At 37.1% G+C, this 13,564-nt stretch overlaps 1 protein-coding gene across 2 annotated transcripts in view; it reads right to left on the bottom strand.

The window, feature by feature from the left end:
- ATP9B (ATPase phospholipid transporting 9B (putative)) overlaps window positions 1-13,564 on the bottom strand; it is a 143,580-nt gene that overhangs the window by 43,138 nt on the left and 86,878 nt on the right. For both annotated transcript variants that reach the window (XM_060774947.2, XM_060774948.2), the window contains exon 12: window positions 3,596-3,756. In XM_060774947.2, the coding sequence (XP_060630930.1) occupies window positions 3,596-3,756 (161 nt within the window). The remainder of the gene's footprint in view (window positions 1-3,595; window positions 3,757-13,564) is intronic.

Below are 13,564 nucleotides of genomic sequence, written 5' to 3'. Positions count from 1 at the left end.
CAAAAATCCAGCAAAGCTATTCGCAGAAGGAAAAACACATATTTCTTATGCGAAGTAATTCTTTTGTAATGAATAGCAAAATGAAGCTAGCTAATTCACAGAAACCTAAACAAACTTCAAACAGTTATGATAATAGCAAGACATATCTTTACATAGACATTTATTAATTAATACTCATGTCTTCCTTTGTGAAAGTGAGTTAAGAGTGAATTAGTGGGGTTTTTTTAAATCAAGGACTCATTCTGGAGTAGAATGGAGCCTTTTGTCCAATTCATCTTGAATTCTAATCAACTGAAACAAAAAAATTATTCTGTACATCACTCTTCATGCTATATGGGTGTGGTAAGAGGAACACCCATTCTATCAACCTCAGGAAAGTTCACTAAAGTGAGAGAGAATCCTTGAATGTTAATCTTATTTCCATTTGATGATGCCATAACTGTTCCACTCTTTTTTCTTTAGATAAATGCTGTTAACCTTTTAACAGAAACAGCTACATAAAAGGTTACACAGATCATTATGAAGACTGCAAACCAGGATTCTAACGTGATACACACAAAACTAAAAGTTCCTACTCCAATATTGCTGGAGGCTTTTTATACAAGTTGCTGAGAAAGTATATCAAGTTCCTCTCAAATGGCAGCATTTAACGGCTACGTGGAAAATTTAGTCAGTGCAGTCTTTTACTTAAATTTCATCAAAAACCTTAAACTAAGCTTTAGACCCAATGAACAGCATTTAGCATACATGCATAATCCTAAAATGGAAAGGAAGGACTGTCAATGCAGGATGACAGATAATGCTAATATATTTTTCCTCTATTTCTTGACTTAACAAATTCAGACACTTAAAATGCTATCTTAGCTGTGAAGCATCTCAAATCAATCTCATTAAAACAACCATCATAGTCTGTCAGCAAGTTTACAAGTTCAATAATTTGTTAACGGTATTAGATTGTTCATATGGAACTAGACGTGTATGGAACAAAATCACCAGACTACTCTAAAGAGTAGTTCCACTTGGGAACCACCACCCCTTGACAACCTGCAAAAGTATCTCTTATATGGCAACTGCATGCTGAGTTTAAGGATGGGTTCATTCCATTGCTTTATGATGGTCACAAGAAGTTTGGGAGCAATGAAATTTCATTGATGCTTTGATAGAGCCTTGTTCCAATAGTGGCAAGCTTTTGCTCAATTGTAATCCCACCAGTCTGGATCATAGGATGATGAGGAACTTTTTTGAAGATAATATTGTGAGTCTGATGATCTCAAACTTGAGCTCTTTCTACTATGCTAGCTACGATGCCTGTAAGAACATCCATCATGGTTTTGACCACAATGGGATAAATGCGATTTCTCAGAATGATCTCTTGAACTAAAGCATGGGGAAGAACCAGAAGATCTGGATTGAGATAGTATCAGATGCCAGTGCAAAGAAGATTTATGTGGAAGTGACGTTGTAGCCAACACAGTTGAAGCTGAAGGCCAAACAGGAGGGACTGATATGGACACTTGAACCAAAAGTGAAGAATCCAGGATCAGATACATTCCTGGTGACATGTTGAGCAGGTGAGGAAATTTCAACAGAATCAGGGAAACGGCAAGTGTCTCCAGAGTCAGAACTGAAAGAAGACTCTCAACCACTAGAGATGTGGTCATGGCAGGCAGAGGAACAGGCCCATGCACTAAGGGGATTTGCCCTTGGCTTGCTTTTTCTTCTTTTGCTTATGATGTTGGAGAGTAGATTTCATCTTTACTTCTGAAAGCTGACCCAGAGTTGGGGAACAGTTAAGCAACACCAATACCTTGAGTGGTTTGGACAGAAGATGAATCTGCAAAGGATGCTTTGTAACAGGATGGGATGAGCCCAAAGCTGAAGTGGAGGAAGCTTTCAATGTCGAGATCTTCTCCCTCGGTTCTATACTAAATGAAGGTAGCTTTTCAGGCTTTCACATTCAAGACTGCTTTCAAGCACAACTCTCTTTTTCATCTGAAGTGTAAAAGCTTGATAGTGGTCACAAGAGACCACCACATGAGCTTCTCTGAGACAACAAAGACACTCTGCAATCTTAGCCACAAATGATGCATTTCTTGAATGGACTTGGATGCTGTAGTTGAGACAGATCCAATGGATGTCATATTGGCCCTTGGCTTTCCTATATTACTGGGAAAGTTTAATTCTGTGCAATCTGAAAATGTAGGCAGGTTCCTTGGAAAAGCGAGAGCCATCATATGTATAGCGGATCCTTGCCCTTCCTGACTCTTTACAGTAGCTATAGAGGGATAAGCCAAGGGGATAAGGGAAATGGTGAATGCAACTTCCTATGTTATCTTAAAGAGACCATGGGATGACTGTTACTAAACACGTTTTCCTGGGTCCCACTGTTCTGAATAATTATTGGCCGATCTCTAATAGTCCATTTTTGGCAAGGTTCTGGATCATCTGGTGGTCAACCAGCTCCAAGGTTTCTGGATGAAAAAAGGATTATCTAGAGACATTTCAATCTGGCTTCAGGTCTTGTTATGGGGACTGCTTCAGTTGCCTTGGTAGATGACCAATGCAGGTAACTTGACAGGAAGAATGCTTCCAATTGGATCCCCTAAGCCTCTCAGCCTTCTGGGCAGACTCTATGGGTTGGGACTTCAGGGCACTATTATGTAGTGGTTTCAGTCTTCCTTGGAAGGGTGAACTTAGAAAGTGGTGATGGGGGGAAACTCCTGTTCAATGTTTTGGGTGTTGGGTCTGTGGAATTCCCCAGGGTTCAGTTTTGTCCTCTATGCTGTTTAACATCTTTATGCAACCACTGAGAGAAGTCATTGGAGTTGTGGGGTGTGGTATCACCAGTATACTGATTACACCCTACTTTGGCCTTTCCATTTGATTCCAAGGTAGTTGTCTCCACACTGAACCTGTTGCCAGTAACAGACTTGATGAAAGCAAAACATTGAAACTTAATCCAGGTAAGACAGAGGTACTTCTGAGTAGTCTCAAGACAGATCAAGAAATAGGGGTTCTGCCGATGGTAGATGGGGTGACACTTCCTCTGAAATTTCAGGCCTGCAGCTTGGATACTTATTTTCAGTGGTGGTCAGGAGTACATTTTCACAGCTAAACCTTCCATGTTGAAATAGTTTCATGAGTTACCTGTTTGTTTCCAGGAACAATTCAAAGTGCTGGTCATGAAATATCTTTATAGCTTAGCTCCAAGTGTATCTGGAAAAGTGTATCTCCCCATAAAAAACCTGCCGCTCTCACCTTCTGGGATGCCATTCCATGGGAGGTGAGTCTGGCCTCCTTCGTCCTTTCCTTTAGCCAGCAAAGTCGCTTTTGTTAAACAGGCTTTTAATCTATACCACTGAACAAGCTGGCTAGGGCTTCTGGGAATTGGAAGCCCAAACACCTGGAGATTCGTATCAGCAATGCGAATATTTCAGAAAATGTTTTTACAATGATTGTTAGACTCAGTAGATTCTATGGCACTTTCTCCTGCTTCTACTTCCTGACAATACCAACTCCCTTCACAGTAACAACTGAAGGCGAATAAAAACAGTAAAATTATTCATGTACTTTTTTTCCTCATTCTTACACCTACCTGATGGGGATTATGTATGAAAAAAGAAGGAGAAATCGAAAGAGATTGCGGTACCATGGCCCTACAAATCCTTGCAAGGTGACCATTACAACTGAAAGTGCAACTAGAGCCAAGAATAGTGCTTTGGTTAGTTGATTCAGCTCAAGGTCCAGCAAGCCAACCTAAGAAAGCAAATGAAATAAAATAATTAATAAATATGACCGAAGAGATGCTTTGCGTTTTCATCTTTGTGTACAATATAACATTATATACGCTTTTAAAAAGAGAATTTTGCTTTCCCAAATAAACCTAAAATTTACAAATAGGGCCCACCTTGTCCAAATGACCTTAAGTCTGAGTGAGCATGGCACTGCAAATGGCACTTATGTTTCTGGTACATAGTTGATGACCAGCTTATCAGAAAAAAAAAACTGTTTTCAGAATAATCCATTCATGACTAGGATTTTCAAACTTTCAATTATTGACATAGGACTTTCTTGGGGATTTGCCAACATATCAGTTTTATCCAAGAAATTCCATACAACTCTGTTTATGTATCACCAAATGCATAAAGAATGAATGTGTGTTTTCTAATATGTTTAGCAGTTGTCTTGTTCTTTGCTTATGGGCATGCGTAAGTTCATCATTCTACATCCAGAATTAATGCCATTTGGCACCACATTAACTGTAATGTCTCAACAGACTTGTAGATTACAAGGTTTTTAGCGTTCTGTGCTAAAGAGTTCTGATGCCTCATCAAACGACAGCTTCCAGGATCCCATAGCATTGAGCCATGATAATGATATCAAACTGTACTCATCCCACAGTGTAGATGTACTCTGTATTCTTTATGCATGGATCTACAGGTATAGTCTTCACAGAACTGCTTACTCAGTAATGTAACTTGGGAAATTTACTCTGAAAGTGAACGGGCTTTTATAAACAATGCTTGACAGGACTTTTATTAAGAGTAAACAGGCAATTCTGTTGAATGCACATAATTTTGCTGAATACAGACCACCATAAACTTTTAATAAGCAGATGACCTTTAATAAAGCGATCCTCTTTAAAGAATCCTTTATAACAAAACCTTTAGCTTTAACTAAATTTTATTTAGGTTATTCTCACTAGAACCATGAAAATGTGTCATCAGTGCAAAATGAGCAGCAGAAAATGTTGAGAAAACAAAACTGGTTTTATTTCAGATTATGTGCACAATGTGATGTTTGAAAGGCAATAGTCTGCATAATATAAACCTAGGACCTGTGCTAGGAATAGCTCAATTCTAAAACTTGTCCTACAACTCAAGAAATTGCATTGAATTCCTTGCGCCTTTATCATTCTCAAAATGAAAACAATAAATTCATAAGTCATAGGAAACTGAATACCTAATTTTGCATTTCAAGAAGGTTAAACCCACAATCATATTACAGAAATTATGAACATACAAGCAAGTATTTTAGCCAGTCTAGGTTTTGTCTGTATTTATGCAGCTCTCCTGTTTAAAAAGTGCAGGTTTCCCCAGCCAGAGGTATCCTATGAGTTAGTCCCAGCATACAGTTTTCTAGGGCTGAACTTCCTAGCCTCCGCTTCAGCTTCTCCTATCATATCCAAGGCATGCAATACGAAACAATAGATACGTCCCAAACACAGGAAAGCTGTTTGTAGTTGTCACTCTCATTAATGGTCCAGACAATAAAATTCATTAAATGTGAATTCTTGAACTTTATACTGATTTTCTCCCCTAGGCATATTATTAAAGCAAATCATAGCTAAAAGTGTTTGATTAAGAACATATTGGCCTGGACCCATGCTAAGGTACGCTGAGATGTCAGCAAAATCAATGAGACGTTAGTTAGAAGCCAGTTCCCACTGAAACGATTGAAACTAAAGTTTAACTAACTTTAATTGAATTAACTCACTGAATTTAGGAAGAGTACAAAAGCTGGGAGGAAAAAATCCAATGATCTTCTACTTGTTGTTCAAATGCTTCTGTTATAAAATCAAGGACTGCTATTTGTGCAAAACACTTCAGTCTGGTATAATATTATAATAAAAATAAACTATTGTATTAGAAGGCTAGGTAAGACAATGATCTCACAGGAAAACATCCCAGATCAGAGCTTCCGTCAGAGAGAGATCTAACATAAAAATTCCGAGGGAGACACCATTGATCAACGAACAATATTTAGAATACTTCTGGAAAACTCGAGCATTTTTGCTCACGTAGGGGCTGCCCCTTCCCTTGAGAACTCGGCAGCTGAAGACCACAGTGGCTGATTTATCAGCTACATTTAAAAAGCAGCACAACGAGGACAAATATCTTGCAATTTCCGCTGCTTCAACTACTACATAGTTTATGCTTGAATTATTGAGAAAAATAGGTTTCTGGATTAAAATGAAGAAAAATTAAGCCAGGGAAGTAGAGCATGTTTCAAAGCCCAGATCCTTTTGCATTGACAAAGGCGGTCTAAGTTTCAGGCCTCGCTGAGGATCAGATGAAGTCATTATTCATTCAGTCAGGGAAAAAAGACTCAATTACCTCAACCTAAAGATGCTATCAATGAATGCAAAGTGCATATTTTACTCTATTCATCCAAATCCCATTAAAAAGTGAAAGGAATGATTTAATCTGGCCTTCTAGAGTTGGTCTTTTTTTTTGGTAATAAAATAAAGAATCACTGTCTTGCAATATGCATAACCGGCACCTCGCACTTTTCTTGCTGCATCATAGCAATGAAAGACTGTAAAAGCCAAGACAAAACCTGACAGAAATGAATACAACGTTTCCTTTGAGAAATGGCCCCAAACATTATACATAGCCCACTGGATACACGTATGTAGATAGCTAACAGGATAAAAAAATTCCCTAATCGAGGGGGACAAATGTGGATCGAAGTGCGGAGTTTATTCTATACCTTTAAACAACTTTTTAAAAAGTGTAAAAAGTTGTAACCTCCTGTGAATGTGTTCTTCTGGCTAAAGTAACTGGCTGTGAAAATAGCGTGGCTCTTTTAAGCATATATTGATCATGTCAAGTACAACAAAACATCATATGAAAAATCATAAATAAAACAAATCTATTAAGTTTGAAACTTGCTATTTAACTGCATTTCTGTTACTGTCTTTTTTACCATGAAGGAATTAATCCTTGAAAGGTTATCAAAATGTGTTTAAAATTAACATAAAACAAATAAACTGCTTCATTAGAAAAATAAGTTGATTTAATTAAAGCCAAGGATTTCAAACATTTCTTGCCATTTTCAATACCTGTAGATTTCCCCCCTCTGATCACAATGTTTGTTTTGTTCGTAACCACTGTGATGACAGAATCAGATATGCCACTAGAAATTTTGATCTTTCCGGGAAAATTTGTACATAATGCCAAAGACAACCACAATACTTTTTATAAGGGGGCTGTTCTAGGATAATGAACACAATAATTGCCTGTATAATCTAAAATGCTACTAATGGCAACAATCACATATCCATTTAGTTCCTCTTTAATTTATGTAGCAAGTTTTAACTAGCTAATCACTCTTAGTAAAATAATGGTTTATACTAACAATAAAGGCTAAGGATGGCATTGTCCTGCTTAAATGAGAAAATATCACTTTTCTCTTTGCTTAATTTTCAAAACACTGCATTAGTAAGTGCCCCACTCTCTGAAATACAGTACCTCTGTGATAAGGACACGAAGAAATAATAAAGTAAGGGGGGGGGGGTGTTTTATAAATAATGAAGGAGAAATGAAGAATAAAAAACCTTTCAAAAATATGCTGCTACATGATAGCACTCTTTAAAAAACTTTAGCGGCTAATTAAACAAAACAATTGTTAAGGTCATTAAGCATACTTTAATAAATAATTCTAATAAGGTCTGCTCTTATACCAGAATCCATTTCTAGAAACATTTCCCCCTAATTAAAATGTGATTCTCACACTGCAATGTCAACAGGACCTTAAAGAGTGCTGTTGAGAAATCTAATCCACAAAGTATCAGTAGGTTATCGGAAAGTTTGATTCATTGTTCTCTAACATAAGAATCCAAAGAAGAATTTGCCAATTTATCAGAGTGTTCTCTCACATACAATTCTGTCTAATATTGTGCAATGATCAGAACCACTGCAGTATTTGAGGACAGCCTGATAAACTGAATTACTCACAACTGATGCATATGAATGCTTTTTTGGTTAAAGTTAATAATCAACAGTAGCAAACATGCAGAGTCTAACAAACAAATGATTAAAGGTTTTAAGCACTGGCTTCTATTTTCCTTTAATCCTTTCCCCAATGATTCATTTGACACACTAAATTGTCATTGGATGTACAGCATCATATAAGAATTAAGAAAAATGCTAACAAGTGTAATGTATGGCACTAGAAAACAGTTGTAACTGAAAACTGAGAATACTTTTGCATTCTGCTAATAGAAAAACAACTGATGGCAGCAAAATCTTTTAAAAATAGGATATTATCTTTCTTCACATAAAATAAAACATAAGACATTGTTACTGCACAACACATATAAAACTGTTTCCCCCCCCCCCCAAGTATAATGCAATTTTACCAGTTTAACATGTTAAAAAAAGTCCCTTCAAATTACGTTTCAGGATTGATATAATAACTCTCTTGCAAAATAAATACCTCTACTGAACTACCTGCAGAATGTACAGAATCCTAACACTAAGACTATAACTCTAGTTAACAAAACGAATGCCAGCTATTCGTTTATGCATCTTTTCTGTTTAACTCTTCTCACTTCATGCTTGGTTGGTACAAAACAACATGCAAATTTATGCACAACAAGCCATATACAGTCCAAAAGCACTTTCTGCCTTTGGTGAAAAATTACAAAAGCAAAAGACCTAAAATAAGAATTTCATGGGGGAAAAATCATTGTATTTAGCCCATGAACTCACAATTATTTAATTGCAAGGGGAAGCAATAAATTAACACGAAGATATTTCCAGAATAGTAAGATTCTGTTTCAAGCATTCGATCAGGTTTGATAGAAAATGTGTTTTTTTTTAATATTTCCAAATTTTAAGAAGATAAAACATTTGGCTAGCAAATCAAATCTGGGCACTGAGAAACAAAATAGGGCATTAGACTCTGGCTGTTCAAATTTTCATTCTTAACAAATTTTCATTCCCTTACACAACAATGACATTTTGGTGACAACAGCATTTGGTTATTTTAAAACAATGTCTAAGTTACAAGAAATGAAAAAAAATAATGAAATAATGCAAGTTGTTCAGTTTGTATGGAAATATTGCATATATCTATTAATAGATTCTGAACAACATTTTTTTGGGGGGGGGGGGGAGGAATATGGCATTATAATGGAACCGAAACAAGATATAACACAGTGAAGAAATATATATATATAACACGGGTTATGTGAAAAATAAAAATACATTACATTGATTGGAATGCAGTTACAAAAATACATGCACAAATCTGAAACCTCAAAAAGTTGATTGTTCATTGATTTTAGCATCCAAATTCTTAGCTACAATACCACTTCTTTATTTTCTGGGAAAATACAGGAAATATAAATTTGTGTTAACAGTATCACTTGTAACAAATATAAACCAGAGACTGACACAGCCAAATTCAGACAGTAGAGGGTGCTCAAGACTGATGTTAGCCCATACATCTGCAAAGTCTCACATAAAGCAAAGAACTTTTAAACTTGTAGTTGCAAACACAGCCCAAGGGAAATGTGTTACTGTCTGAAATGTGTTACAACACTCTTTGTAATGGAAGAAAATTCTGTTGCCTTGTCAAACTGTAATATATTACTATTTATGCAGGTGGAAACAAATATGAGGATGAATTCATGCCTTGACCATTCAATCTCTCACATATTCCTTATTCATATAAATCACTAACATGTCTTTTCATGTACCATCTATGTCAGTGGTTCCCAACCCATTTTTTGGCCAGGGACAACTTGACCAGGGACCATTCTCCAACATTAGTACCAAAAGGGTTACAAATCTGTTTTTTGGTCAACTCTAGATTTGGTTTAGTTATTTGGGGTGCTGATTCAGAAAACTGCATTGGATAAACCACATCGGCTCTATTTTCTGATACAGAACATATGCTAGCCAGTAGTCGCCATCTGCTCACGCACAGAAAACCATATTTAACAAGCCTCGGCACTATAAGAGGGTATAACGAGACCAGTTCCTCTTGTTGCAACGGTGTAGCAATGGTGAGGCAATGGATCATATTTTAGTTACTGTGGACCACTGGTGGTCCTTGGACCACAGGTTGCGAACCACTGATCTACGTAGACAAACAGAATCAGACTTCAACAGTACAGCCTGAGTCTTTCTGATGAACTTCCTCCATAGACCAACCTGTTCCTATACTTTGTGTGTTGACTTTTATACATTTTATACACTTTAGCACAGGGGTCTCCAAACTATGGGTTGGATGCAGACCTTCAGGATCACTTACCCAGCCCCTGTCCTAAATTTTAGGCTTTGGATCGTCCTAAGTCTGAAACGACTTGAAGCCACAGAACAACAATCCTCATTAATTTGACTATCTCATCAACCAAAAGTAGGCCTATATTCCCTACTGAAATCCTGGGAAGTTTTTGTTGGTTAAAACTGTCAATCATTTTAAATACTGTATCATTCTTTCATGACTTTTTTTGCACTATATACAAGGTATGTGCAGTGTGCACAGGAATTCGTTCATAGTCCAGCCCCCTAACAATCTGATGGACCATGAACCAGCCTTCTATTTAAAAATTTTTGAGGACCTCTGTCTTAGCAGAAGAACCAGAAGATCTTATAGACAAATGAAGCCAGAACCCCTCCAGCTAGTACTGAAGGTTTCTAAAATTATCAACTAAATTATCTTTCATTGAAATCAATCTAGTCTTGGAATAAACTGGCACAGACTATCTCCCATTTTTTTCTCATCTGTGTCTCTAAATTACACATGTACCGATCTAGAGATAGCTGTAAGATAAAAGTGGTTCTGAACTTTTATCTTTCTTCACATAAAATAAAACATAAGACATAGTTTTTGCCTGAAAAAAACTGGTTGATATTTATGTAACATAAATTCTTTTGAACTTCCAAAAAAACCCCAACAACCCCAAACCAAAACCCAACAATGATACAATGCCCCCGCCCCCCCCGAAACAATAATATTACCAATATAACTTCTGGAATATACATACTAGTTTGCAAAGCCGCCAAATATGTCTGAAGGATTTTAGGGGGAAAAAACTGTCCTGAAACATGCTTAGAAGAAATTCTTAAGTGCTGAGTTATTAATTAATTGAGCTTCACAAATGAGCATCGCAAATCTAAATAAAGAAAATCCAGTAATCCACTAACACAGCAGTGTAGCCCATATCAGCAAGGGATGGCCTCCAACAGTTTCTAAAGTAGTATAGGATCCAAACTGTACCAAGTTGCTGTTTAGTAGGCAGTCGATGGTGGCAAAACATCTTTTTTATTTTGGTTAATCGAACTACCAGAAGACACTCCCACCTCAAGAGTGTTCGTTCTGAAGTGCATATCACTTACACATGAATGACAATCTTAGGATTCTATAGGGAAAATTAAAGTGGTTCATTTGGTATAACAGAAATGCAAATTACATGAATATGCCAATGGAATGACAAGTTTTGTCTAAATGATGGTGGTAACGATTAAATCGAGTGAAAAGGTATCAGATACAAGCAAAGGTTTCACATACAAGCAAAGATGAGCAGGCAAACAAACGTGTGTGTGTGTGTGTGTTGCCCCCCCCCCCCCCCCCCGTTCTTAGTCTACTGCATATGTGTTCATGATCAGTTGAGTGTTGAAGTAATGCAGACATGAGAACCCTATTTATTAGCTGGGATATCAACTAGTGTAGCATGCCAAGAAACTATTGCCTTTGCTAAACTACTGCCAAGATTCTGGAGTTACTGGATATATTTAGATTTAGCTGATTCTCTTTCCAATCTCCTTTGATTTTGTTGTTGTTATTGTTCAAAGACTGCTACTCAAGGTCCAAGTTAAAATTCTAGGAAGGTTGAAGTGTTCACCAATTGATTTTTGGTATTACCATTTCTTGTGTCCAATTTAATTCATCTGACACAGATGCCATCCTGTTTGTCCAAAGCAGAGTGCTGAAGGGCACTGTTGCTGATGAGCTCCATATCTCACATTAGAGCAGGAGTAGGCAAAGTTCAGTCTGGGGGCTGTATGCAGCCTCCTAGCCTAATACCTAAACAACCCACTCTTAGAGGATAGATAAGAGAAAGCACCTCTAGTGTTATGGGTTATGTTACTAGGCCCTGAAATATTACTGCTTGATGGCAAGGGGGAGAACTGTCATTTGGTTTTGTTCTAAAGTCTTGTTTCCATCGACCTATTCATGATATGTTGCAGATAAGGAGCCTTTTGTCAGATTGGGGAGCTATGGTCATAAAATGTGAGTAAAAGCCTGCTGCAGAATTGGTTGTAGCTCATAACTGAAGCTTCTAAATCTCAGCTTTTAAAATTACTTGATAGTTATAGGATACAATCTACCGTATATAAGACGACTGGGCATATAAGATGACCCCCAACTTTTCCAGTTAAAATATAGAATTTGGATATATTCGCTGTATAAGACTACCCCTCTTCCAACACACACCAATTTTTTTAAAAAAATCATCAGATTTGATTTCAATATGGTAATTTTCCTATTGCTATACCTCCTTCTCTGCCTCTCAGATCTCACACCTGTGCACCTGCACCAGTTCACTGCAGTCTTCAGGAGCAAGATCTGAGAGGCAGAGGAGGAGGTATGGTAATAGGATACAAGGGTGGGCCAGAGAGGTAAAATTGTGTTTTTCTGGGCCCAGAGCCACTCTATCTCTTTTTTCCATACCCCAGGCGGGCGCCTGCAGCTTGCGGCCACTGCCATTTTTGAGTTCCCCCCACCATATGCGACAACCACAGATTCTTCAATCCGATTGGAAGTTTCAGCACCCGTTCTATAAGATTACTCTTGTGTATAAGACTACTCAAGTGTATAAGACTACTCCCGCGTATAAGACGATCCCACGTATAAGACGACCCCTGACTTTTGAGAAGATTTTCTTGGGTTAAAAAAGTAGTCTTATACACCAGAATATACGGTACATTAAAGCATATCTGGCATATAACCTGAATCTGCATCTGCTTAGTTTTTAATCTAGGCTTGCCCTTCACAGATTACCCCAACCTGTTTTAGTCTGTGAGTAATGCTCGATTCCTATCTATAACAGGCTTTTATTTACACACAGTCCATTGTTCTGACCACATGTAAGAGCAGTAGTCTTGGGCCTGTATTTAAATCCCTGTTTCTGGACATTAAGTGTGTACTGATCCAAAAATCTTATCATAAATTTATATTTGTAAATTGATAGCATGCACTTTTTCCTCTTGTTTTCACTTGCATTTTGGTGAAAGTAGAGAAATTCCAAAATAATTCCCACTTTTAGTGAAAAAAGATGTTGTTTCTGTCCTCTGTTTTGTATTTTGAATGTATAATATATTCCTATTCAGTAATATGTCCCATTGACTTCAATGGAACTTACTCAGTTATACAGAAAAAGAGATGAAAAAATTGCTGAGGCAGAACAATTTTAGGCTGTGATATTCCTCATCCTCTTCTTAATCTTCCTCAATTGCTGCTGCAGCCCAATTCAAATTTCATTTGTACCTGCTAGCATTCCCCATTTGTTCTTGCTGAGCAACACATGTCCCACACTCCATTAAGCACATAGGCTATCTGATACTGCAAAAATGTTCATTACTGTGAACTGAATAGAAAAGAAAACCCTTTTCTGAAATCAATACATCACACATTTAAAAAAGCATGAAATCATGTCTTTAAAAAATCTCATGGTCTTTTATGAAAATAATTATAATGGCTTTTTAAAGGCAATATTATGTATCTGGCTGAAATCTCCCTGGATGTGTATTTGTCTGTGAGTTGGCAG

Source organism: Anolis sagrei, chromosome 4 (genome assembly GCF_037176765.1).
Source record: "Anolis sagrei isolate rAnoSag1 chromosome 4, rAnoSag1.mat, whole genome shotgun sequence".
In the NCBI taxonomy this organism is placed as follows: domain Eukaryota; kingdom Metazoa; phylum Chordata; class Lepidosauria; order Squamata; family Dactyloidae; genus Anolis; species Anolis sagrei.
This window is presented reverse-complemented; position numbering and strand designations above follow the sequence as displayed.